Source organism: Aulonocara sp. 'chitande type north' Nkhata Bay, linkage group LG7 (assembly GCF_057382095.1).
Source record: "Aulonocara sp. 'chitande type north' Nkhata Bay isolate Kocher_YH1m ecotype deep benthic linkage group LG7, A_spYH_male_GT1.1, whole genome shotgun sequence".
NCBI lineage: Eukaryota > Metazoa > Chordata > Actinopteri > Cichliformes > Cichlidae > Aulonocara > Aulonocara sp. 'chitande type north' Nkhata Bay.
Window position 1 is genome coordinate 5,447,687 of NC_141350.1, and position 27,837 is coordinate 5,475,523.

Sequence of the window (27,837 nt, forward strand, 5' to 3'; positions counted from 1 at the left end):
ATGATCCCACCCTTCACCCGCGCATGCCCTGCCAACACTTTGTCTGTATATATACAGCATGTGTGTGTAGTCTTGTATATCCAACACACGTGCATGTCATGGATATAAGAGGTGCCGAATTCATAAGATTCTCTCTGAAAAACAGGCCTACGGCGGGAGACATTTGCTGATTGTAGGATAATATCACCCTTAATCCCACATATGTTGACAATGTTGAGGAAGCTTGTGGTTTCAGACTCTTTAAAAAATAAATATGTTTGATAGCGGATTTGGTCTGGATGTAGAACACTACTAGGTTGCGTCAATGAGATGTCTCACAGATAAGTACCTTGCTCCCTCCTACTGTTTTGGTGTTACTGACTCCAATGAATCCCGATTGCGGGTTTCAAAAGTTGTTCCAGTGAAAACTCAATTTCTATTTATCTTGGGTTTGGTGTTCTTACTCAGTGTTATTGTAATTACCCTTATCCTTTATCACAATCACAGTCACAGGGTGGGCAGATAGAGCTGAAAATGCAACTCTGGGGAGTTCTTTTCCTGTGACTCAGCAGACAGTAATGGATACCCACTTAAAAACAAACATGGTCACCATAGTTGCACACAATTAGGCTTTATGGATAAGACCCGGGAGGATAGTTGTCCATTTTACCCACCAGACCAAATCTGGGAATCAGATGACCTTTAGTGTGATGAAGGAATGAGAAACAAAAAATGGCTTCACAATGCCTGAGATGTGCCCTGAGGGCGTGTGGGTCTGTCTCCATTTACTGAAGTATGTGCTCAGGTATTTTCTCACCTGAGTTATGCATCACAAAGACAAATTCCTAAAGAGGTTCCTTCCAGTAAAACGAGCCTGTCAATAGCATTTCTCTGAGTTAATCCCATTCCTGTGAATTAACTAAGCGGAAGATCTCATACACTGCTGCCAGCTTTTTCTGATAGTTATAATAATTCAGGCTCATCAGAACTTTAGTTAATTCACTATGGTTCAAAATTACTAGGCACTATTAGCGTGACACAAATCTTGGAGGTTGTTAGTAATCAAACCTTCTCCCATGGCCTTGCCTAACATCCTCTTCTGTTTGGGTTTGGGAAGTTTTTATTTATGTGAAGCACTAGTGTTGTGTCCTACTGGCTTCAGATTAGCCTGTGACGTGAAGAGCGAGTGGGCAAATAGCACAACAACTTAAGGTGGAACAAAGACAGAGGTTTCTACAATACTATATCAGTTTACGGGAAGTGGAGTGAGCCCAATTCTTTGTCATTTGCTCAGGTGTGCGTCATGACGCACACCTGAGCAAACCTGTACTGTTGATGATGTAAAGTGGAGTGATCAACATGTCACATCAAGCTTTTGGTGAGCTCTAAGCCCATATGAGGTAATATTTGATGTAAAATTAGAATCATTGTTACAGCCTGAATCACAGCTTGTCTATATTTAGCCTCTAAACTGTCAATCCAACACATATAAACCCTTTAATATTCCAGTAAAGACAAAGAAAATTTGATTTCTTGCTAGTCGATCCTTTTACTATGTAATCACTTACATTGTATAGTGTTTAAAACTCAGGATGAACTTGCTCTTTTCTTTCCCCAACCAATCACAGCAGATGGTTACCCTTCCCTGAGCCTGGTTCTGTCTGAAGTTTCGTCCTCTTAAAAGAGAGATTTTCCTTCTCACTGTCACACTCAGTGTTTGTTCAAATGGGGTCATCTGATTGTTCTTTACCCTACAATATAAAGCACCTTGAAGTGACTGTTGAATGTGAATTGGAGCTGTGTAAATAAAAATTAATTGAACTGATGCTGAAATGTGCTGTTAGGAAGACCCAGCATGTGAACAACACCATAGGATCTAGAAATATAATTTAAAAAAAAAACACCAAACCAAACCCATCTGAAGAAAAAATAAATTTTCAAAGTTATTTATTCAAATCAAATCAGTTTTATTGTCACATCACATGTGCAGGTACGCTGGTACAGTACATGCGAGTGAAATTCTTGTGTGCGAGCTTCACAAGCAACAAAGGTGTGCAAAATACAATAACATAAGAACAAAGCAAAATATAAGAATAGGAATGTGAGAATGATAAGAATAAATATATGTACAAATATAAGAATGTATGCGCATTACTGAATATGTATACTAAATATGTATATATACGTGTGTGTGTGTGTGTTTATATATATAAATATATATAAAATGGAATAAAAATAAAATACACAGAGGTCGGCAGTTGGACATTGTGCAAAACAAGTGGCATTTATGTACAGTATGGAGTGAATAATATTGAAGTTCCAGTAGTGAAGGTGAGGTGTCTATGACGTGTTCAGCAGTCTGATGGCCTGATGGAAAAAGTTGTCTCTCAGTCTGCTGGTTCGGGACCGGATACTGCAGAACCTCCTGCCTGATGGAAGTAGTCTGAACAGTTTATGGCTGGGGTGACTGGAGTCTTTGATGATCCTCCCCACTTTCCTCAGGCACCGCTTCCTGGAGGGAGGGAAGCTCACCTCCAATTATCCTTTCAGCACACCGCACCATTCTCTGGAGAGCTTATTTATTCTAGTGTAAAATTTCTCCAATTCAAGTTTTAGAATCAACCTTTAAAATGTACAATTTAAAAAAACAAAAACAACTTCTTCTTTTCTTTTTCTTTTTCTTTTTACAAAGTAGCACATAAATCCCATCGATTTGTTTGATATTTAGCATAACTTTACTGCTCCATGAAAAGTCTTCTCTCACATTCATTTATATGTTTGCTAATCCTTTGGCTTTCCCACAGACTGTGGTACTGTGGCCTCATATTGAGACACACTACTTCTCCCAGAGACTTAATGGGTTATTACTGGCAAGGATGTGAGAGGCGTTTGTGTAGGAGTGCTGTTAAGTTTATCTTTATGACAAAATAGAGTGTTTCTTCTGTGATTCTTCCTTCACCTTACAACGCATGGTCATCATCTTGCTTCTGGTGTTTATAATAAATGCCTCTGAATCACTGATTTTGTCAAGCTCAGTTTAGAAAAAATGAAGACTAATTGAAGATGTAGGGCTTAGTGCACACGTGTCTCATATCCTCTGTGTGCATGGAGAGCATAACAATGCACAGAGCGTTGTGCAGCCGTGCTTCTCTCACATAATGATGAAGTCTGAGGGGATGACGCCAAGGCTACAAGTATGGCCTGAGTGTGTTCCAGTGCTGCGTCAGAGGATGTTTACACAGCCCGAGGTCGGGTAGAAGACACAATGTGTGAGTCGCTCCGGTTGGTGGTGTGGGTCCAGAAGAAAACAAGATAATTTTACACCCTGTGGCCAGATGCAGAGCAGATGATGACGTTTGCCATCAGCTAATGGAATTAGGTGAACTTTTAGGAGTCACTTAAACACAGAAAGTTTAGAAAAGGCCACACTTGGATGTTGGTGCTGTCTAAAATAAGTGACTGGTGAAAAGAAACAAACTGTGTGGCCTTTGGCTCGGGGGCCAAAGGTGTGTACATGTGTGTGCTGTAAATTTGTGAAGAAGTATTTTTAGAGAAGATTGCCCGTCCACTTGTGTAATACTCCACAGATCAACCCTTTGATGCGTTTATTGTAGCATGATCCTACTTCAAAGCTGCACACATGGACTGGATGGTAAAGGGCGGGGTGTGCCTCCACGATACACTTCATTATTCCTGGCCAGCGATTCAGCTTTCTGTCACCTCCGACCCCTGACCATTTGTGCTCATAACACGCTTCCACTCTGTAAGATTCTCGACTGGAGATCTTTATGTGCAGTGAGGACAGTGAACACTTTCCGTTTTATCCAGAGTACTGAAACAACTGCCCCTTCCTGTACATACTGACATTTCATTTCTGTTTTACTATTATTTCTTTCATGTTACTTCTCTATGGTTTCCCATTTATTTTTTTAGTAGACCATACTGCATTCTATGTGACCCTTATTCAGAAATGTTCTGTAGATATAAAAGATTTCTTCCATTATTCACTTTATGTTTCTAAGCTGGATATCTTTAAAAAAAAAAAAGCCTGGACCAGTTTTTACTGTACAGCTGGATGCAGTTCAAACTGTTCTACCTTCTTCATAGACTGTCTATGAACATAGAAATACACTAGGAAAATCTGCACACATATGACAGCTACATACTGATTTATTAGCTTTATTCAGCTCCAGGTCTCACAGAAGTTTTTGAAAAATGCTCACCGACGTACCTCATGTCTTTATAGCAGTAATCAAATAGGTGTGTATCTAGCGTCACATTATTTCAAGATAGCCTGGTATAAAGATCAAAGGGATCTGATAAAAATGGTGCAGAGGCGTATTTTATCAGAATATGGTTCCAAATCAGCCTTAGTATCATTTTAAAAAGTTCAGCTGTTTAAAGCACACAATCACAAGAGCCACCACTTAAAATGAATAAATTGTTGAGCTTTACATCTTCTATGTTTCTATCTCAAGGGTTCCCACTGGGAGCTGTGAACGTGCCACACCTTAGAAGCAGGTATGTTCAAACGTAGTTTAGTCTTTTAAGTGTCCCGTGCAGCCCTGCTTATCGGTTATGACTCAATCCTGTAACCCTGCCCAGCAATAAAGCGTCACATTCCACCTGCCAGCAAAGAGGAAAGGGACTTTCCTGTCCTCCACTCCCTTTTTACGGCTGCATGTCTGGTATTTACTCAGAAGTGTTTCCGGTGAAAAGTGCGCCTGAGTTCCAAATATACTGTAACTGACTCCACAATTTTGTAATGAAATACCAATGGACTGATGGATTTTAAAGACAAGTGACAAAAATAAATGTCATTGATAAAATGACAGAAAAAACAAACAGATGAGATCGTAGAAGTATGTCAAAAAGAAACTGATATTTATTCAAATAAATACACACATGACACACAATGAAATAATTTAAATGACATGAACAGTTTGCCAGTAACACCATATTCTGGAAACAAATAAATTAACATCGTGGTTTTAGGAGTCGTTTCTTTCCGAAGAGCAAACATGAAATAGTTTTGACAGTTCGTGAGTTCAGTCCTGTGTGGTGGGGTCTGTAAAAGTGACGCTTTAGATCAGTTTCCCCGTTTCTCCGAGAACTTAATCCCGAACAATCCTTCATCTCTGGACCGGATGACCTCGTCTTCCTTTTGGTCCTCATATTATTTCTGTATGGTCCACAATGGCACTGTGGGGGATTAAAAACATGCCGTTAGTTTAAACTTAAAAAATATTTTTGCTGATTAGTACCGCGGCCGATTTTATTTTTAGCATATATGACTCATATTTTTATTCATATATTGTGGCAGCCATGTTTCATAATGTGTCTCTCACCATATTAGGAGTAGTTCACTGCCGGCGTTCCCATGGCGGCTCAGGGCGCTCTCGCCATGCGTCTTTCCTGCTGTCCCGGTGATGCACTCTCGTTGTCCTGTCTCGTTTTAAAGTCCTGGATGGCTTTTCTGTTCTGGTAATCAATCAGAGCCATGGTGATCACTGCGTTCCAGCAGTTCTCCTCTCCGGAGCACCGGAAATCGATCTCTTTATTGTCTGTGGTCACGATGGTGAAATAGACGAACTTGCCGGTGCGCTCCACGCAGTCTACTTTCTTGATGGACTGCAGTTTGAGCTCCTTGCCCTTGGAGCGCTTCTGCGTGTCGGGGTAAATGTTGAGACTGTCCGTGGTCAGGACGCACGTCTTCCTCTTCCAAAACTGGAGTAGGTTGTCGCTCCTCTTCTCCAGCTCTCCCTCCTTGAGAACCTGGCAGATCTCTGCCGCTGACATTTTCATCGTTTATGTTTGGCACGTTTGTGAACCCTCTGCTTTCCTGCTGGGTCGTCCAAGCCGCTTGTGGAAGGATCTTCTCTACAGATGCTTTGGTAATCCAGAGTGTGGTTGTGAATGAACCAAGCTACCAGAGGGCATTTATAGCACGCTCTGGCCTCAGCCCTTCCCTCTTGACGTCAGATGGTTGGAGAATGCATCAACAGTTGCCGCTGGAGTAATTCAAGGCTGTGTGTGGGCGGATGCAGGGGCGCGCGGGGGGTGGGGGTAAAGAGGAAGTCCTAACTTGAACCTAATTACACTGGCAACACGTTAATTAGTAATCCACATCCTACTGCGGAGATTAGTCTAAGTATTTGCCCAGTCTGCACCGCGTGATTCAGTCTTATATTACCAGATGTGCACACAGAGTGACTCTGGGCCATAAGTCTGACCTCTAATATCAGCTGTAATTTCAGAGGAAGTTAAGTTCTCTGTTAAGATTTAAAAATCAGCCCTTTTCCTCTTTATGACCCTAAACTGTACCAAGTAGGTTCGTGTGTTCTGGGCCGCCCTGCTCTCTGGTGATCCTTTTCAAAAAGTAATACTTAGACTAAATGTGCTTCAGTTCAGTAGTGTTTCATGTAAACTTTGCTATTCCTGTCTGTGGATGTCAAAACAAAAATAAAGCATTTTTATCTCAGGAGCAACACCAGTGAAAACATTCTGTGGTCTTTAAATGTAGAAACAGCAATTCAGTGTGAGGTGGTTAAGTTAAACTGTCTCACAAGTTAGAATCAAATGTTGGTGAGTTAGCCCACAGACTGTTGGCTTACTGTTGATTGATATATAGGTGTGTGTGTGTGTAATTTTTTTTTATTAGCTCATAAAACTAACTGCAAACTATATTTGAATTTAAAAATAGACATTCTCTAGTTCGGGCCTGCTTTGGGAGGTGATTCATGGTTTTGATAGTTTCATCTTGGGGTGCTGGTTACTAAAAATGAAAGCTATACCGCATGACTGATGGAATTTGATAACGTTGCTAAGGTGTGTCGGCTCTGCTATCACCGTATCTCCTGCCACTCCCAAGTTGTGCTTCTTCACCAACCGACCAGTCACATGATTGACTCCGTCCTGTTTCTTCATGTCAAAGATATTAGCAGACACTGGATACGTATCCCTGAACCCTTGGAGCCTGTGTGACTCAGCAGGAGGAGATGGTAAGGAGGCAGATGTCATCGACTGTTCCACGCAGCCTGTCCTGTCCCCTTGGGGCTTCAGCCACACCAACACAACACTGACCTCAGTTCATTCATCTCTGTGTGTGCGTGTGTGCATAACTGAAGAGACGCTTATAGCACCCACTTCAGGCTCTTCTGTGTTGACTTCTCTATCTGTCTCCCCTCAAAGACATTGTGGAAACATCTCCCCTAAAGATAAAAAATGTCATGTGTCATCACCCCTCATCACTGGGTCTCTAGCGTTGTGCAGTAAATAGTCGGGGGACCATATGGACATAAAAATGCTTTGTGTGGCCACAATTTACAAGCCTACCAAAATAAAAAGGCCTCACACATCAACGTCACCACGATCATTCAGATCTGACAACACCAAAGATGTAACTACGGCAAGAAATTTCAAACAGATCAACATCCAGTGTCTTTTACAATTGCTGCGTGAGTATATGAGGATGTTGTGGTCAGTTTAATCCTCTGACCTCAAAGAAAACAAAACTACACGTGTACCGAGTTAGCCAGCTTCTGTTTAGTGAAAAGGTTCACCAACGCCTCTTCACTTCCTTTCCTCTTCCTTTGTTTCCAGGCCTTTGCTTTATGTCTCTGAAACATACATATATGTGGGCTTTTTGTTTGATGAAGTAAAGTGGTGGAGACTCACAGGCGTGCCCAGGCAGTGACTCAGGGAGCTGCAGAGCAGCTTACTTTGGAAGAGTTTGCTTGCCTAAGGTGGGCTAGGGGTTTGGGTGATGGTTTGTGTTGTGTCAGCCTGTGTGTGTAAGGATGACTGTTTATTTTACAGCAGGGTTGGGGTATAATAAATTATGCTCAGCAGCATTATTGTAGAGCTTTTAAAGCTCTAAACTAAACTCTAAACTAAAGCCCTGAACTAGGATGGAAGCAGACATGACCATACTTAAGCACTACACAGTGTTTTCGTCACAAAAAGTGGGTTTGGTATCCCTGCAATAAACTCTCCACACAATTACACACTGCGGAGAAGAGTGAATACATTCAAAATTAACAAGCCACATACTGCGACTGCAATGCTCGAGCCCCAGCAAAACTCAAACGTGACACTGTGTTCCTTGTTTTTCAAGATTGTGGGAAAGTACAAGTATTTCTCGAGGGAACTGAGGTTTGTGACGGATCTTTGCAGGTGTGTTGTGACAACCTCAGGTTCAAATCAGTGCACCCGGTTCTTGCTGTCTCCGCAAAGACAAAACAAATCCCCCAGAGACATATGGGGAGGAAGTCAGATAATGAGAAAGCTACAACAAGGGAGGAGGGTTTTTGTCACATAATGTGGGCAAGAAGATTAAAAGAGCTTTAGGTTTATTGATCTTTTAACCTTGTTTGCTTCAGTGTCATGCAGCCTTGTAGCCACAGGCGCATGGGTGTGACAAGACAGCAGGTGGAAGGACCAGAAAGACCCAGAGTTTGGTAGTCATGTCAAGACATGAAGCTGCTGAGTTTAATGTGAGTCACAACACAATGGGGAAAAAAAAAGAAATACAGACAGAATAACTGAATCCTGCTGCAACTGATTTGGACTGAAAATAAATCAGCACATGTTAGAAATCTCCATTAACAGCAGGCTGTGTTCCCTATTGTTGAACTTTAATTAGAGATGGAATAACTGAGTTATGACCACTGGAAACAAGAAGATTATTGATGCAATGATTTAAGTTAATATATCATTAATTATAATCATCTTTTTAAGCATGCATTTTTTATGTCTGCATTTCATTAAATCACGTGAGTCTGTCAGTTTGTTGTTATAAATCAGCCATGGAAACCAAAAAACTTGGCTATGTTTTGATCTTTTAACCTTTGATCTTTTAACTGCATTTCGTTGCCCTGTATCTGTGACATGTGCAATGACAATAAAGTTGAATTCTATTCTATCTGAATTTCCAAGAGCAATGAGGCATCAATTATTGGTGCTATTAGCAGTTATTAACACTAAGAACACATATTTAGAGAAGATGTACAAAGTGTTTTATCTGTTGGGTCCAGTTGGGTGTTTATCTGATGGACATGTTCTTTCTTTGCAATTGCCTGTTAACAGAAAATGGTAGCTTACAAAGTCCTTTTTAAATTTTTTTGTATATATCTGTGCATTGGTAAAGGTAAACGAGTGTTCATGCATTGCATTTGTGTGCTAGCTTGTGAAAACCTCCAACGGACGGGGAACTATACATAGTCAGCCTAACAGTGGGAACCAGTATGGATGGCTGCTTACAAGTACAGCAGAGCCCACAGGTAACAGCTGCATACTGTGACATGCTAATGCTTTGGCCTGCCGCTCGCACACACACACACATATACATACACATAGATGTACACATAATCATCCTCTTCTGCTCCTTGGTGACATGCCCTTATGATGAGACTCCAGAGCTATTTGAGGCATTGTTCTGATAAGCCCTCTGTGTGTGTGCACGGCTATGCTGGCATTCAGCAGCGTGGGAAAAAGAACAAATGGTTGATGAGGACAGCGTGCAGTCAAACACAATGTTGCACGAGGAGAACAATAAAAACAGACGTGGCTGCTGTTCGTACACATTACGCTCTCTTTATGAACTGGACAGGGTCATGGCAAAGAGTTATTATTACAGCAAGAGACTCCTTTCTGTTATAGCGGCGTTAAATAAGATGACATTTGTTATGAGTTGAGACTATATAAATGGAATTTATTTGGTCTTTTTACTCCAGCAAATGTAGGATTCATCAGATTCATCCCATTCATAAATTCAAACAGGAAGCAAAACACGTTGCACTAAATTTCCTGCTCACATATTACAAGATAAACTGGCGTGAACAATGCAGCGTAGGATAACCACATTTCCTTTGTGCACATCTCATGAATGGATAAGTTTTATGAGATGCAATCTTAGGAGTCACTTTATTCTTGCCAATTTTACTCCATGAAGAATGACAGGTATGCAGGTATGCAATCCTTCTCTGTGGCAGGAGTCTAGCATTCACTCAAAGCCTGCACAGCTTCACTGCAGTTTATATGATAAACTTAGAATCTAATCTGTGGTAGGAGCCGGATATGTGAACCAGACTTAAACATTTATAACTTTTGGGTTTCTGGCCTAGTGCTAAATCTGACACGTGACTTTGGTTTGTTTTAAGACTTCTTTTCTTTCGAAACAATTTGATCTTGTTTTTCAAGGAAGTGCCACAGTGTAACATAATCTGTGTAAAAGCATGAGAAGATAATGAACGAGTGAGGAAATTCCATTTTACCTGGAACTAACTCATACCATATTATCATTCAGTGCAGAAGTTTTTATTGTAACAAAAAGCCAGTCACAGACGTTAACGTTCAAACCAAAACAAAAGCAAGCATGGGGCAGGATACAAATTTTACATACATTTAAATCAACCATGGCTGCATTCCTTATGTAACCTGATACCTGTTCATGTTTCCCACGTCTGACTGACGGTTTTATCCGTGCACGGAAGTTAAGGAGCGTGATTCAGGTTACAAGCGCCACACCTAGCTTGCCATTCATTTGACGACCCATTCACAAATCCCCACGGAGGAGCGCAGCCCTGTTGCTGTGCTGTAACTGGGCGTGAGGCTTTCTTTCCCAGACATACCAAGTAAAAATGTGATAATGCAATAAAAGCAGAGCAGATTAGCTTGGTTATAATGGCCATTGATTGCAATCTAACTTAAGCACACACAGATAAATGTAATTATGCCTTTAATGTGAGAGATTGTGCAGAGCTTTCTGATAATCAGCTGCATTAAATTTGGTCCTTGACATTATTTTTTTCCTCTCCATTCTATCTGATGCTTCTTTGTTTTATTCTGTGTGGTCTTGCTTTGTGGACAGCTTGGGTTTGTGTCCTTGCCGAGTCTTTTTTCTATTAGAGCTTCTCCCCACGCTGCCATTCTGCTCTTCCTCCCACAATGACAGAGATATGCCAGTCAGGTACCAGACATGCTGGGATAAACTCCAAAATAAAACAAACAAAAAGAGAGAAAAATGGTTGTATTTTGGCCAACAGCTGTCAACCCCCCCCCCCTCCCCAGTTCCGTCACCTGACGCCCACATATGACACTCAAACACAAAGCAGCATTGTGAAGCCTAGGGTGATGTGTTACTCACAGCCATGTTTAGTCTTGCTCTGGGAGGAGAGTGTGCCCCTCTCTCGTCCCTTTAAATGATGGCCTGCCTGAACAGTTTCCCATGAGTCCTCTGTGCAGTGTGTGTGTGGCAGGCCTTGATTCTGGATTGCAGGTGTTGTCGGTTGGCACTTTGCATGTTTTGTGTTGACTCATTTCCAGATCCTTGATTTGGTTTGCACACATTATTGCCCCTTAAGTTTCTGCCTTAAATTTAGTCTTTTCTTTCTTTCTTTCTTTCTTTCTTTCTTTCTTTCTTTCTTTCTTTCTCCTCTACTTGTGATAACCCACATAGATTCATTCCTTGATGTCTCGTGTTTGATTGCAACCTCTACTTGATGTTATTGCTTTGTCTCAACCTCTGTAAACTTTTGGATTTTTGTGTTTTTGGCAGCTCCTCTTCTGTTCTAGCTGTGATTGTATGACCTGTAGTTGCGTTTTAAACTTTACATTTTTACACTGAATGCATTTTCTGATTGTGGGCCTTAATGACAAGATTGAATATCCACTATCTTTATAACTCAGCTCTCTCGCTGATGATTGAGCTTTTTTCTGCCAAATTCACAAGTTATCCATTGAAAAGCTGGTTTTGTGACACTGGGTGTATTTGAAGTTGCAGGGTTACTGTGTAAACTTGTAAGGTGATTTCCATGATTGAAGATTGAATGTCAAAAAAGGTATAATGTCGCAATGTTAGCTTAGCAACCTAATAGTCACTATTTACCACTAAAAAAGTGGTGACCATCCACGGTCATCCAGTAACAAGGACAAAAAGTTAAGAGTTTCAAAGATGTCTCTGATTATATCTTTGTCTGTACTGAGAGTGTGCAACACCACCAATAACATCAGATCTAAGAGGAAATGGGCTCTTTTATCAAGGCTCCAGTTCAGCTCATTCATTTTTTAACACCAACCCAGCACCACCAGCATAAAGCGCCTTTCTAATCCCTTGTTTCACTCTCTCTCTCTGAAACTCAGGCTGGCTCACATCACTTCCGAATAAGAGAGGACGACACAGAACACTCCACACAGACAACCTTGTTCAGGCACACTTGTATGTGTGCTCACGTACACGTAGGAACGCTGCCAGTACCACCTTGAGGCCAAGAGTGGGACGTTAGGTGCAGCTGCAGCTCAGAGTCAGACTGGAAGAAGACTGCACCCTTTTCCCTTCAGCTAGATGATGAGGACACGACGGCAGGAGGTGTCAGAATAATCTGAATGCTCCTCTTTGTTCTACGGCTGCTAACATGCGCAACTATCTCCCTCCCTCAGAGCTCTCTAAAAGGATTTCTCTGTATTTGTTTACTGTTAAGAAGTTAACCATCCTCTCAGTCCTCCTATCAATGTACTGTATGAATATGTGATTAAACAATAAACAGCAAAGTGGCAGTAAGCTGATGAACCTTCACTGTAGCTCGAAAAGCTACATTTACCTTGGCTACCATTTTTAGATTCAAAAGTTACTTTTTATTGTTAAGTAACAATAAAATCTGCAGCCATCATGACTCCAGTGTGGAGTTCCACCTCCCTGGTCTAGTTCATGAAAATGCAGAAACAAATGGACTCCTTGTTACAGTGAGGCGATCCTCAAACCCCCACGCAGCAGTCTCAGTATGAATAATGTCTTGTTCACAGGTCTTGAGAGCAAAATCCCCAAAGTTACAGTAGAGACTTCAGTCTGTGGTTTGTCTGCTTTGAAGGATGGAGAGATCTGAATTCACATCTTATTCCCTTCATGCATTTATTTTAGCACCTTTTTGTCATCTTGGTGTAATCCAAAATGTTTTCCTGCCGTCTCACGTTGTCGCTTTTATGCCCCGACGAAGAGAGGCATAAACACACATAGCTGTAAGTGTTGTTGGATGAGTTGACAGGATAAGAAAGCACCCATGTCAGCACTGTGTTGATATTCTCCTCCAGAAACTTCAGAGTCCTCAGCCATTATCACCCACAATGCATCACAAGGATTTCTCAAAGGAGTGTGCATGCTTTCTCTATCTGCAAGACAGAATTCCACACTAAGTGGTTGCCTTTCTTGAGGTTGGACAGACTGAAACCAAAATTCCTGCAGCCTGGATACCAAACTGCTCTAACATTGTCACTATGGTGTTTGTGATGGACAAAAGGCTCAGCTGATTTGCTCATGTAGAGACTGCAACTGCATGCGCTGCTCAGAGCTTTAGTCAATCATTTGCAAATCATCACCTGATGTGTTTTTAACAGCATGTGCATTCACCTGAGAAAAAATACCAGAGCACATAAAGCACTCCACAGCAACACCGGGTAGGACATACAACAGAGCAGCTTCAGTAGCAGGAGACAAAGTGCTTTGCTCTCCAGGGACATTTTTAATATGTCACGAGGAACCTGTGTGCCGCATGTCAAATTTAGGATGTGTCGGTCACATTAGTATCAAGGAATTTTGCACCACTCTTCTTTATATTGTTTCAGTTAATTTCGATTTGTGGGGATTTATTAATGCACAGCATTTCAGTTGACTTCTGGACCTTGGGCCACCGCAACACGTTGATTCTTTGCTTTTCAAGCTACTCCGTTGTAGATTTGCCGATATGGGATTAAGCCCAGCTTTAACCGTCAAACAGATGGCTTCACCTTGAGTTCATGGTCGTCACGACTGAGAGGTGTTCAGATCCTGTGGCTCTAAAACAAACCCAAACCATCACCCCACCAACAGCATGTTGATATGACATTTAGCGTTCCCTGAAGGTAGCACTGTGTATTGTCTCATCTGTACAATAACTTGAGAAGGGTGTCATGCTGTAGAGATTTCTCATGGTAATTCTTCCTAGCAAGCCATACTTGCTCAGTATTTTTCTGACTATTATAATATGTCTGTAAAGGCCTGTAGAGTCTGAGATGTAGCTGTTGAGGTTTTTGAACTTTCTCTGAGCACTGCATGATTTGACCTTGCAGTTAATCTACTGGGATGTTCACTCATGCAAAAAAAAAAAGAAAAAGAAAAAAAAAGGCTAGTCTTGAATGCTTTCCACATGTGAATAATCTTTTGCACCGTGAACTTTCCAAATTGTTTGCAAATTTCCTTTCCTCCTCCTGATCGTAACGCATCACAATCTTCCACATGAGCAAACCCCCAAACACTTGCTTATAACTCAAAGTGCATTTGATTATCAGCACCTGATCCTCTTAATTCCTAGACAAAATAAAAAAAAGTGGGTTACCTGTGGCAGCTCGGTGGCACGGTGGTTAGCACTGTTGCCGCACAGCAAGAAGGTCCTGAGTTCAATTCCAACATCAGGCCGGGGTCTTTCTGTGTGGAGTTTGCATGTTCTCCCCGTGTTTGCGTGGGTTCACTCCGGGTACTCCGGCTTCCTCCCACCGTCCAAAGACATGCAGCTTGTGGGGATAGGTTAATTGGATAATCCAAATTGTCACTAGGTGTGAATGTGTGAATGAATGTGAGTGCGAATGGTTGTCTGTCCCTGTGTGTTGGCCCTGCGACAGACTGGCGACCTGTCCAGGGTGTACCCCGCCTCTCGCCCTATGACAGCTGGGATAGGCTCCAGCGCCCCCCGCGACCCTGAAAAGGATAAGCGGAAGCGAATGGATGGATGGGTTACCTGTGTTCCTGGCTAAACCAACACAAAACACAAACACACAAAGGACAACGAATTTGCATTTCCATGTCGCACAACTTTAATAGAATATTTTAACTAACTGTACAAATTGAAAAGAAATATTACGCAAGTAACAAATTGTGAATAAGAACCAGTTAAGGCCATTGCACACGGTCCAATGCAGTAGATCTGAAGATGTCAACCGTGGCTCTGAGATCTGTCTAACAAGATCAACAATCTTTTTTAAAAAGAGGGAGAGAGGGGTGGATAATATTTTGCTGTCAAGTCCTTTGATGATCAGTCATCAGGCACAAGCGCCCAAAACAAATGGCCAAAATCCCAGTGAAGTATATAAAATACATTGGCACCTTCTCCCATTTGTTTTCCCACTTTCTACTGATTCAATAAGTAGACAATAACAAATACTTATATATTCTGAAACAACTTTAAATGCTGAATTAGATTACACTGTGTTAACGACAACTGGCAAACAATTTAATGAACCAGAACAGCGTCTTTCATTTTGGCTTCTTGGCAACAGGATTTACATTTTATCCACACTTTGTGTCCCAACGCTGACTCTAAATGACACTTGTTTAGCGTAAGATACATACCAGAGGTGCCATCTTATAAAACAGCCACAAAAAGCCTAGGGATTGGCCACTGCTTAACTCTGTCATTTGTGAGGAGAATATTCAGACTGGATGTGAGGCCTGGGCTGGGGGGGAAATTCAAGATTCTTTCAAGTTTTGTCTTTCATGTCAAACATTGTAATTTAAAAAAGTACTCTCACCAAGCTGTTAAAACAAGAGCAAGGAGCATTTCAGGGGTGACTGAAGAAAATGGAAATATATAACCACATGCTTGTCTCGTGATTGTAGTTAGTGTGCTCAGTGTAAATGCTTGTTTACTCCACTACATCCGAACAGAAGAGAGCACTATCAATGCAGAACATGAATCTTCAGTCTGAACATGTTTTTAAAAAAAAACAAAAACAAAAACAAAAAAATAAACGACAACAAAACAAACAAAAAAAAAAATTGGCAGTATTCACGTTTTGTTAACCTGCTATGCTCAAATAAGCTTTGAGCCTATAGCTGCAGATGGGCCTAAAGCGTTCCCCAAAATGCACCGTATCACATAGCTGCATGACACCAGAATAAATAGTCCAATGACATGACAATGAACATTTAAAAAAAGTAAATTAAATTGTATGTCTCTTAAAAAACACTAAACAAATGATAACAACCCCAGTGAAAGATTAAGTCAAACTTGTTCAGCAGTTTCCTGGTAAACTCACATCGTGTTGGTGTTTAAAAAACCCTGAGTAACTGACCGATTTCCATGAAAACTAAAGTTTGGGATCCAATCCTTTTTTGCTTATTTTTAAACACTTTCATCTAATAATGCTCTGAGTTTTGCAGTAGTAACCTACTCCATATTATTAAAGACAACTGTTCCTATATGATACCATGGCAATTTACATAGAGTCAAGTCACTTTATGCTTTGGGCTGAAATGAAGCCAAATAAACGGGACGAGATGGGCGCAAGACAAAAGAAAAAGAAGTCATGCACATAGTAAAAAACGCAGTTTGGTTTGCGTTCTATTGCGTTCAGGTAAGAGTTTGTAAAAAGGCGGAGCCTGTACAAGTAGTAGGACTTGCTGATTGGTTAACAACTGATTTGATGGACAGCAGGTCTCCACCTCCCCTGATCACCAAGGTTACTGCTGTTTGCACTCAGCCGGCTGGGGCTGTTCTTTCTGCAAGGAACAAAGACGAAAAAGAAAAAAAATGAAACGAGACAGGCAATGAAACTGCTCAACATCAGCTAGCTAGAAAGCAACTGCTCAAGAAAGAAAGCACCTTGTTTGGTACAGCAAAGGGAGGATTGTTAGAAACCTGGAATGGGTCTAAAGCAAGAAATGTAAATAGATGGAAACCAGCATGACTAAGAACAGAAGCGATCTACTCAATATGTAAACTGGGGGTCCTAAAGAGGTGGGAATGTTAACAAAAATTAAAGAGGTAAAGAAGAAAAGGAAAGCAAGAATAAACCAAAGCCACTGGACGAGCGAGTGTGATGTATGTGGGACGCCATCCTAATTTCTCCCTTACCTAGAAATGCATGGGGTGAGAATGTTTGATTATGCCTGTAAGGGAGAGGGGGTAATCCAGGGAGGGAGAGACAACAGTATGAAGTTAAAACATTACATTAAAAAAATAAATGACAAAAAAAGCAGTGAAACATTGCTATTAATGAGCACCATGAAGCAAAAAACAATGGGTGATGAGGTGGTATCCGGGAATGGGAAAAAAGATAAAATAAAATTTAAAGACAAATTTATAAAAATAACACTACTAACTTATTACATGTTTTCAGGACACATTGTTTATGTGTTTATGTGATAGTCCAGTGTGATGGAGGAAGTATGGAGTATAGTGATCTTAACTACACCATCTGTTATCACGTGATTTTTAAAACATTTTTAAATCCGATAGCCTGAAAGAAATGAGACGTAACCTGTATGAACAGGTCACTCAATCAGCAGTTTTCCAGCACAGGACATTATACAACTGCACTGCAGTGAACAGATGACTCAAGAGAAAGTAATGGTCTCCTAAAACAGCTACTTGAAATATTGAGATCTTGAGGCTCTGGTGATAAACTATATAACCAGTGTCTCCTATATAACCAGAGCTTCCCCAAAGCAGTCTAACAACATTGAGATTGTTAGGGCTTGAAATTGAAGCCAAATCCTGACAGTCAGGTTTGTGCAGCCTGTGCATTTACAAGAGAAAATTAGAAACCAAAGTCAAGGAACTGTCATATTGTTTTTTTAAGGCGACTGTTTACATAACAGGACATTGACACTCTGCTAAAGTAACTCTCAGCAGGACTGCAACACAGCTACAGATGGAAAAAGGATCCAAAGAACTCTGCTTTCTTCACTTAGTAAAAATGCTAAAAACATAATAAGAATAGCTTTTCTATTGTGTGCATTACAAATTGGAGGCACAAAATTAGAGGTTCCTTTAATCCTGCAGGAGTTTGCGGACCCTCATTAAGAACAGAGTAAACGACACTACTTTACATGAACATAACAGTGATCAAGCTGGTGCAAATCCCACACATAAGCTTGTTTCTACCACTGACAAAACATTTTACCATCCATATGCCAAACTTATGGGATATATCAAAACTTTGACTTACTAAATTAAACTTTTGAGGACCTAACGGTTCAAATTGTGATCATTTACAATGATAGGGAAGGAAGTGTAGGGTGCAAACCGACCTTGGGATCAAAGTCTCCCTCATCATCATCGTCATCACCTTCCTCATCTTGTTCCTTAGACACAAACAGAAAAATGACACTTAAACATGCAAGAAATACTTAAGAAAATGTCACATTTATAGTAACTAGTATCATTTAAATGTTTTGAGGTGGTACACTTTAATCCCTGTGTGAAAGTCAGGGGCATTTCTTAAGATTTCAAGTGTTTGTCAGTGAACAAATAATTACCTCCTCTTCTCCCTCCTCCAGCTCCTCCTCTTCAAACTACAAAAACAAAGAAGGGGAAAAAAACCAAAGCATCAAAGTCAGTCTGCAAATATCCAACTTGTGGCTTCAGTTTTTTATATGGTCGTGTATGAAAGTGCATGCGTCTGAGGCAAAAACTCACGCTCTCGTCATCTTCCAGGGCCTCTCCAGTGAAATACAGCACTGCTCTGGGAACTATTCTTTCACGGAAGAAATGACCAATCTCAAAGTCTGTGGCTAGGGTGAACTCAGAGTCTTCATCCTATAAAACAAGAATAGAATAGAGCGTTATCACACAAATCTGACAGATTGAACAGAATGTAATACCTAAGAAATGGTGCAATAATGCCTTTATGAAGAACATTTCAGCAACATTATACTCACCATTTCTCCATCTGGTGGAGCTGCAAAGAAAAAAAATGTATATTAACACACTGAATCAAAGCGATGACAGAAAGGATTTAAACGGGACGAGAGGGTAAAAATAAGATTCATTAAAACAAAGGCCAATATCAATGGAAAGATTTATGGGATTAGCTGAATTTCACATAAGGTATGATAACCCAGTAGGTTATCAATGACATCACAAAGCGAGGTTATCATACACAGGAAGTGACAGCCCATGAGCAAACACTTGTGCTCCACCACGCTGACTAAAAGCGACATCATCTGATCCTTCCTGTTCTTTGAACAATTCTGTATTAGAGGAAACTGAGACGTTACACTTATGAGGCTGTGCCCACACTGGTCAGTGTTATGTACATCTGAGTGGTCAAGTTTTATAGTACATTATTATTTGCAAATTTTGTACCTGTCAGGTCAATATTATCATGTTTACATGACAGATGATTTTTTACAAGTTTAACAGCAGAACCCCAACAGTCTTACACTTTAAGATTTACAACTAGCAGTGCTAGTCTTGGAAGGAAAATAGAAATTTATCCAGAGATTTTTAGTGAAGCATGCGATTTAAGCGCAACAGTATTTTTGGTATATAAGACTATGCATGTAGGGCTGCAATGAATCATCAAGTAATTTGATTATAACAAATTTGACACAAATTCTTTCCTTCGATGTTTCGTTTAATGCATAGCTCTGTAGCGCGTCAATGTGTTAAACGCAAATGGGAGCTTTTTACCCATATGTACAACTAAAAACAAACCTGCAATACAAACTTATTGAGAAGCAGCGTGTGAATAAAAAAAAAAAAAAAAAACTTTTACAACATTAGGTCAAACAACCTCCAGTTTTTAACAAAAATACCAATAACACAACATCAGCAGTGATGATGACATTGACCCAATTTAACGGAATCTCTTTACACAATGCAAAGAGCAAAGAGGCAGAGCCGTTACAGAGACGGTGAGCTCAGGGTGAGCAAAAGAAAATGTGTTTCTAGCGTCCAAAACAGCAGCGGCGTTTCTGTGATCACCATTAAAAGCAGTACTAGGAAAAAAAAGCTAGCAGGAGTCCTTCATCAAAGCACCTGATCAACAAACTCTGATGTGAAGAAAGGCAAACTTTGTAGCTGTTCCATCCACCACCATCTGTTTAACACAGCGAGAAATCCACAGAAAATATTACATTTTTATGATTTATATCATTGTCAGGACGATAAATGTCTTATATCGGGATATGAGATTTTGGTCATATCGCACAGCCCTACTTGGACTGTTTGAGATTATTTATATATATTTTTTATTTATTTTTCTTTAAAAAATAAAATTTCTGTATAGCATGTATACAAATCAAAGGGTTTAGTTGTTCTTATTGACCTGTGCTTTATCTCTTTATTATAATATTTATTATTGCACATTACTGAGACAAAAGTACTTCTTATCCAATTACTCAATAAATTACTTGATTACTAAAATAATTAATAGCTGCAGCACTATATTCATGACACTTGGCATAGTTCAGGTCTGCTTATAAAGAAGTCCCACACGCACGCGCACGCACGCACACACAAAACGACAGTGTAACTACTGAGAATAAGCTTCCTCCTAGGGCAGATGGAGATATCAAGCTTTATATTAAAAGTTGTATTTATGACATGCAAAACTACATGTATAGTCAAAAGCCAACATTTTCTCTGGCAACTATTTACCAATAAAAATTTTCAAGAAATCAAAATCTTGATATGTCAATGAGGTGCACAGCAGGTAAGTCACATGCAGCATTTGTGCATGTTCACATGAGCTTTGAATGATAGCCTATCTACTAATGGCCATTCTGGCCAAAGAGCTGCACACCCAAGCACACTTGACAAGGAGGTATTTATATCCACTAGTCATACACCAAGACTATGACTGAACCAGTAGGGCAAACATTGGTGCAGCCAACGAGTAATCAGGTCACCTCCTCAAAGTCAGAATAAGTCCGGGCATGTCAGACAGGTAAGCTGTCTATACAGGAAAGACGACACAGTCATTGAAGGTGTATCCTGCCCTGACTTAATGATCTTTTGAATAAGAATATCAAGATTTTTTTCAAGATTTGCCTAACTGACACTTTATTATTCACCTGATGTTTATTCAACTGAAACTGACCTGCCTCGTTTTTAAATGAGGCAACTGTTTCAATAAGGTTGCCTAATATCAGAATGGTTTGATTTGTTCATTTAAATTAAATTAACACCAAATTAATTTCAACTCAGCAAGCTAAATGCCTTAAAAAAAAGAACCTATGGTACTCGGAATACAGTTAATATTGTTTAAAGAACCTAGAGTGCCAGCTCTGTTAAAATTAGTTATAAATAATAACATCAATAAACTACATGATGTCATTAAAAGGTGGTGGTTACCTTAAACCTAAAATTTTTAATTATCTCTTTATCAGTCATTAAAGTCACTGTTTAGCATCACAGTAACAAGCCTTTCAAGCTGGAAAATAATGGTAAAACCAAAGTTTATAAAAGTCCCAAAGCTGACTAATGAACAGCAGCAACAGCTACACTGACTGATACACCTACTCATGGCACTGTCTGAACAATTTCAAAAAGTGATTCTGCTGCCACCTGCTGTTCACTTTAGTTGAATACATGATTAACAGCTCATATTATGTGCTTACATATTTTTTAAACTACCTGCATGTAAACAGATGCTACCAGCCCATTAAGTGTACCCATTTCTTGCAACATAAGCAAATTTCTGAGTGGAGGTTTGGCAGATCTGTACACAGTTCTCAACTTGTGGGTTTTTTTTGGGGGGTTTTTTTAATTTAAAGAGAGAAGTATCTTTGAGAGTTCCTGAGAAATCCCAAACATTATGCGTGTCTGTGTGCTCTCACCTTTAACAGGATTAAAGAAGTTGAAGAAGGAGTCATTGGGGAGCTGTTTGGTAACAGTGCGGACAGTGCCACGCCCTTTATGCTTCTGCTTCTTCTTAATGGTTTTCACTGTCACGTCCTTCCCCTTGTGCCAATCTATCTGACAGCTAGAGAGAGGAAGTATAAAAAAGTGAGAGGCGGCAAAAAGCAAATATGCAAGAAAAAGGCAGAAGTTGGAAGGCCTGCTAAGAAGAGGATGATATGTGGGATGCAGAAACAGATTTATATAGAAAATACAAAAAAAAAAATAAAAATACTGCACAAACCACACATCTATTTCTGAGTTAAAACTTAACATCACATGTTTACCACAGTTTGACAACCATATGTATTAAGCTCTGGTTCTCACCCCTCACAGTCAATGATCTCTGGTCCTTCAAATGAGAAAGGATCTGAGGGATCAGGCTCTGACTTCATCTTGTAGACCTTAGTGAGAACTGCATTGTTGAAGTAACCATTGGGCTCAAAGTGGAACCCTAATGTAAAACTCTAAGAAAGAAGGAACAAAAGGATAATTTAACACAACGACTTAAATCTTGCCCAAGTAACTAATGATAATCGACCATAATTACAGTCACTGGCAGACACTGACCATTGGCTCTCCAGGCTCAGAAAACTTGACTTGAATATCTTTCAGGTGTTTTAGGATGGGCTCATCATGCTCCTGTCACGAGATTAACAGACAAGTCAAGTACTATTCATAAAGTAAGTGAAAAGGGAGAAGAGGCTCATCAGTCACTGAAATGTACCTGTAGCATGTCACTAAGCATGTCCACACTCTTGAATATAGTGAGCCAAAACTCAGGGATGCCTTTTGGGTCTTCTTCTGGTGTGGCTTCCTCTTTCTTTGCATCCTCAATAGCAGCTTTTTCCTTTACTTCCTCCTGTAAGGAGTTGACAGAGCGATAATCAACACTCACTGTTCACAAAAATCTATATTCAGTCGAACTAAGATCATGATTTATTACCAAATTATCAGACAGTTCACACTGCAGCAAGATTACATTAAAATGTGGTATCAGGTTCTAAAGGAAAATCAAATTTGTACTTACAGCTAGCTCCTCCTCTTCGTCTCTGTCACTCTGCCACTCACACTCCTCATCTGTGGGTTCCACTGTTCCTGTGACGATATCTCGTCTCTGTGATAGACATTATGGTGAAGTTAAACATTTTTAACAGAATTTTCAATATATTGATGAAATATAACTATGCAGGCAAACGTTAATTTGGCAAGCGTGGATTATTTTCAGCTTGCAGACTGACACCAACACCATTTGAGAGAGAGACTGACACACACTCACACGACATGCACACAGGACAGGTGCAGCAGGATTACAGCTGCCAGTCTCCAGCGTGATTAAGAATGGCAGACTTCTTGTCCCTATCTCTGGAAATAGCCTTGACTGACAAAGGACAGTCGACTACTTGGTGCAGCAGTTTTCAATTTAGCACAATGGATGCAGCCTTGCTGACCTCTGATTAGGCCAGAGACATACTTAAACACCCATTCGTATAGGAAACACCACAAGTGATCCTTACAGATTTGTTCAGTTTTATATTTAAAGCTAGCATTTACTCTGTTTGCATTAACACATAAAGAGTAAACGAAAATATCTGCCTAGTGTTACGTAAAATAACTTTAAGGAAATGTGTTAATAAAAACAAAATCTGTTGTACCTTGTCAAACAGTGGCTGATAGAGAGCAGCATATTTCCTCTCAAGCTCATGAACCTCCTCATAGAATTTAGCCTCTATGTTAGCACATTGCACCTGTAGTCTTTTCAAGGCATGCACTCGCCTCTTCACTGCTTTGGGAAGCATGCTATAAGGGAAGAGAAACATAACAAAGGGTCATTAGAAAATGATGAAGGAAAATGTCTTACAAGAAAAAATGTAATCCTAAACATTTGTTGAGAGTCTACAACAAACTAAATCATGTTTTTGTTTTTAGGAGATTAAACAGGGATTTTATTTATATGTACTGCATAAAAAAAACAAAAAAAAAACAACTATCAGCTGTAGGAAATTACTCAATAGTGTCAGTTATCAAATTCATCTGCTGACTGGAGCAAGCCAACAATCCAAAAACTCGCTTTGTTGTACATGTGAAAGGTTTTGTTTTATGCCATGCATAACAGCAGAATAGTTCACTGTACTGAATAATTTCATATGATTTTACATTAGTGATTCTGCATTTTTGAGCATGCTGTCCAAATGGAAATTTAAGTAATTTGCAAACTTTTGGCTCCTTAGTGTCAAATGCCAAGAAAAATGTCAATGAGATATGTTCTGTGCCACACAAAGGTCAATGCAAGGGGGAAATAAATCTTCAAGAATTATTTAGTTACAATTAGCCTTAATGTTTTAAAAGTTGCAATTCTCTTGAATTGACATCTACAACGCTCAATGATGTGAACAATAAATTTTAATCATGAGTGTTTTCATTTTCAGCATATCTAAAAACGTAATCGAATCACAGTTCAGTTGCACTGACCTTTCCAAGAAGTGGAAGCTGACAGGTCTGTCCACCTGCCCACTTGGATTTTGCATCCCTTGATCCCCTTTACCTGCCAAACCAGCATACAACATTAGTAGAGATGTTCATCTCAAAACTATGATAACAAAAATGTGTATTAAATGTAATTACATGTAATATTACTTTAATATTTAGCCAATTGCAACCTTGTTGTATACAATATAAGGTAAACCAATCAATAAAACAACAGTCAACAAATACTGTGAAATAATGGACTAGTTAACATCCCTAGCCCTTGTCTTGGAATAAAGCAGTTACTAGCAATATAAAACCATGTTTGATATGGTTTTATAGTAACAGCTTAAAGTCCACAGACAGCCAGAGAGAGAGAGCCAACCTCTCCACTCTCCTATTTTATTTGTTTATGTCTTATGCTTTTATGAAACTTCTTGCTTTTATGTAAAAGCAAGAAGCAAACTTCTTGCTTTTAAGTTGCTTTTATTCTACTGTGTACAGCGACCTTGAGTGTTTTGAAAGGCACTTTCAAATAAAATGTATTATTATTATTAGCCAAAACCTTAAGCCCGTTAAGAGAAATGTTATAGTCAATGGTAATAAAGGCAGTACAGAGGTCAAACAATGACAACAATGCCCTACATTAGATCCCATTAGAAGATCATTTTAGATCTTCAAAGGGGAAATCTCAGTGGAGTGCTGATTTGGAAAAAGCTCATGAAAAGGACATTTGTAATATGCATAATGAGGATCTGATTTCATTTTTCACAACTTTTTCTAACAATTTGCCAACAAATTACATATTTGAAGTAATAATTGCTGGAAGAGCTGGCATTAAGACTTTTTTTTTTCCATAGAGTAATGGAAAAACTTACTAAACATACATACCTTTAACAACCAACAGGTACAGAGTCAAATCAAGTAAACAAATCTCATCAGATGCATTACTTTAACGTGGCCAGTGGGAAAAATATAAAAATTATTTTTACCTTTATTGGCTTCCATGACCAAGTGTCAGCTCCTCCCTCTGTTTAGAAGTATATGAGATTATATAAGCCATGTAATCATCGTCAGCAATTAAAGTGAGTAAGTAACTTATGGAAGTAACACCAAAGTGAATGATGAATACTGTCAATTGTATCTCATCAGTGAGTCCTTGTAAATTAGAGAAGCTACTGAACTGCCAAAAATAACCTGCGCTGAAGGCTTATAATTAAAACCGATGCAGAAGAGTGACAGGCAGACCAGCTGAGCTAACTTTCACCGATCTACAGCAACAGCAGTGTTGAGCAAGCGCAGGCCGATGACGCATTGACATGCTAACAGCAGCTGGGCTAAGCTATGTCAACCAAAGTTAGCATCTCTCCATTTTTAACAAGTGTAAAATGACCAGCGCTGGTTATGGCCATCAGGGAACCTCTGGGCAACATCTAATGAAAGTGGACGCTAACATCACCTCACGTACAAACACATAGGTGTAATCACTTAGTATGGGCGTGCCAAAGATCTGACAGCAGCTAACCGGGTTAGCCAGCTAGGTAGCAAGAAACTACCAGCCAACGTGCTAAGAACAATGCTTGGGCGAGGACAAAGTGTAAGGGTTACTATTTTAGACTGTCGCCAGTTGGCTGAAGACAATCAGAATGGGGAGGCAGAGCAGCAGTGCTGTACAATTCCATTATGTATCTCGACGGATAACGGTACAACAGCTAGCCACTACCGACCGCATTGACAAGCTAATACCACCTAGCTTCGGCTAGCTCGCGCGTGAATTAAAAACACCAGTCAGACAAAAGTACCGTGAAGACAGTTTACCGGCGGTCCGCCGGGCTCATTAGATAACTCCGGCTGCAAAAGTAATACTCCAACATGGAAACATATGCTAAAATTAATGACAAACCTTTGCTTACTGACTGTTTCAGCAGTCTTACCTCTATATGAGCGGAATCTCGCCAGGCGCGTCGCTCAAGCGTATTCGCTTCAATCCGCACGCCCGAGCGACACACATGCTCCAGCTTCTTGGATTCTGATTGGACAGCCGGCGAGAGCGAGCTTGGTGCTACATTTAAGCACTGCGTTGCAAAAATGTCATTTTTGGTAACACCGATCACTTATCTACCTTCACTTGTGCTTCAGTCATCCTGGGTTTCTTAAACAAAGAAGTGTTTTCATGATTACTATGTAATCTAATTCTAGAAACCCCTATCAGGGTTTGATAAAAACATAAACAAACAAACAAACAAGCATTTCTTGAGAGTACATCTTGTGTACGTGCAACACAAACGCACATTTCTTTCTTTCCTTTCCACATTTCATACCAAAAGACTTGTTTTCTTGTCAGAACAGTGTCATCATCTTCTGTGCACATTTGTATGTATGTATGGGGAAGTTAAGCATGCTCACAGGATCATTACTTTTAAAAATGCAAATGTTCTTGCATGCACAAGTTCTTATCTTGCACCCAGAAGATAACAGCTTGTGGAACAATGAATATAAGATTTGCATGAAAACTCCTATACATAGTGTCCAGCCTGCAGATGTTTCATTAGACAAGATAAATACTCTCTTGATAAATGCTTTCTGAAATGATCATAATGTCTCACAAGAGCCAATTAAAAATCCCACATTGGTGTCTGTCCTGGCCTGAGTTTTATTTGATGGATATTTGGAACCATTTCAGCCTTCATCTACACATCACATGGTATAATGCAACCACCATATTGAAAATTTAAGGTGGCTTGTAGTTTTAGAAATCTATGTTTTAAATAGTCCAGCATGTTTATGATTGTATATTTCAAAGCTGCATTTAAAAATCATGTGATTTCAGAGGACAGGTATAACTCAGGTTATCAGTTTTGGTGAGTACTTTCGGATGTAATTAATAATGACTACATTTTAGGGCACTTTAAGTCTTACAGAATTAAATGTAGGACTGCAATAGGAGAAATGCGAATGTTTTGGCACAAGAGACAAGCAAATTCAATTAAATTCTAGTGAGTGTTCTGAGTGATTGGCCAGATCACGTGTAGACCACAAGAGGGCTTCATATACTCATTTTGTCAGAGACAGTGACTCTTTTGGTATTTACCCTCAGAAAGAGACTCTAATGTTGTATAAATATATGAATAAGCCACTAAAAGATTATTAATGATGAGTGTTTTCCATTCCAAATAACATTTGTGAAACACTCATTGTTTCTATTATACTCAGGAAAACATCTGGAAGAATTAAAATGTTAAATTTTGTAAAAAAAACAAACAAAAAACAAACAAAAAACAAAAACAAAAACAAATAAAAGAACAAATAAAACTAATAATAATGAAATAAACACATGTAATAGCTCTGAGTGTTTTTTTTTTTTTGGGGGGGGATGTTATATAGAGATTGAAATGTGTCAGCAACAAGCACATTTCAACTCCAATTACTAAAACGTAACATAAATTCTTCTCATGCAGAAGTAAAAGCCCATTGTCACCAAAGCATCTCTAGTATCAGCTGTGGCTGATTTCCTTGCATCCTCACCATTGTTCACGTTGACCTGTGGGATAGCAGATAGCCGCTTGCCTTCTGGTAGTGTCATCCTTTTAATCTCGATCATCTTCCCCATCTTTGCTGCCATGTGGCCATGCTTATGCACCCTAAATGACATCCCTGTTTTTGCTGCAGATCTTACTGAGTTGGGTCAATGAGCTGATCCCATGCTTGCCCTTGGCATACAGTTTCATCTTATCCATTA

The 27,837-nt window shown here is 39.7% G+C and overlaps 2 protein-coding genes across 5 annotated transcripts; both read right to left on the reverse strand.

Annotated features, from left to right (window-relative positions):
• Positions 1 to 4,841: 4,841 nt before the first annotated feature.
• On the reverse strand, positions 4,842 to 5,944 carry phlda2 (pleckstrin homology-like domain, family A, member 2). Its single transcript, XM_086298164.1, has 2 exons — positions 5,328 to 5,944; positions 4,842 to 5,181 (listed from the first exon to the last, which is right to left on the reverse strand). The coding sequence occupies exon 1, from the start codon at positions 5,782 to 5,784 to the stop codon at positions 5,368 to 5,370; it is 417 nt and encodes a 138-aa protein (XP_086154290.1). The 5' UTR covers positions 5,785 to 5,944; the 3' UTR covers positions 4,842 to 5,181; positions 5,328 to 5,367.
• An 8,852-nt stretch (positions 5,945 to 14,796) lies between these two features.
• nap1l4a (nucleosome assembly protein 1-like 4a) lies at positions 14,797 to 26,147 on the reverse strand. Of its 4 annotated transcripts, none has more exons than XM_086298165.1 (14): positions 26,033 to 26,147; positions 25,091 to 25,128; positions 24,105 to 24,177; positions 23,288 to 23,432; positions 22,663 to 22,749; positions 22,360 to 22,494; positions 22,203 to 22,274; positions 21,960 to 22,099; positions 21,572 to 21,717; positions 18,668 to 18,687; positions 18,426 to 18,545; positions 18,266 to 18,301; positions 18,038 to 18,091; positions 14,797 to 16,504 (listed from the first exon to the last, which is right to left on the reverse strand). In XM_086298165.1, the coding sequence occupies exons 2-14, from the start codon at positions 25,104 to 25,106 to the stop codon at positions 16,466 to 16,468; spliced, it is 1,083 nt and encodes a 360-aa protein (XP_086154291.1). In that variant the 5' UTR covers positions 25,107 to 25,128; positions 26,033 to 26,147; the 3' UTR covers positions 14,797 to 16,465. The 4 variants fall into 4 exon arrangements, with proteins under 4 accessions (XP_086154291.1, XP_086154292.1, XP_086154293.1 ...); XM_086298166.1 differs by lacking the exon at positions 26,033 to 26,147 and adding an exon at positions 25,917 to 26,013; XM_086298167.1 differs by lacking the exon at positions 26,033 to 26,147 and adding an exon at positions 25,901 to 25,922.
• Positions 26,148 to 27,837: the final 1,690 nt, after the last annotated feature.

Coding starts and splice junctions, on each gene's coding strand:
- phlda2 (XM_086298164.1), bottom strand. CDS start 5,784: ATGAAAATGTCAGCGGCAGAGATCTGCCAGGTTCTCAAGGAGGGAGAG.
- nap1l4a (XM_086298165.1), bottom strand. Junction 22,275..22,359: donor TGCTTAGTGACATGCTACAG/GTACATTTCAGT, acceptor ATCTCGTGACAG/GAGCATGATGAGCCCATCCT. Junction 18,546..18,667: donor CTCCACCAGATGGAGAAATG/GTGAGTATAATG, acceptor CTTGTTTTATAG/GATGAAGACTCTGAGTTCAC.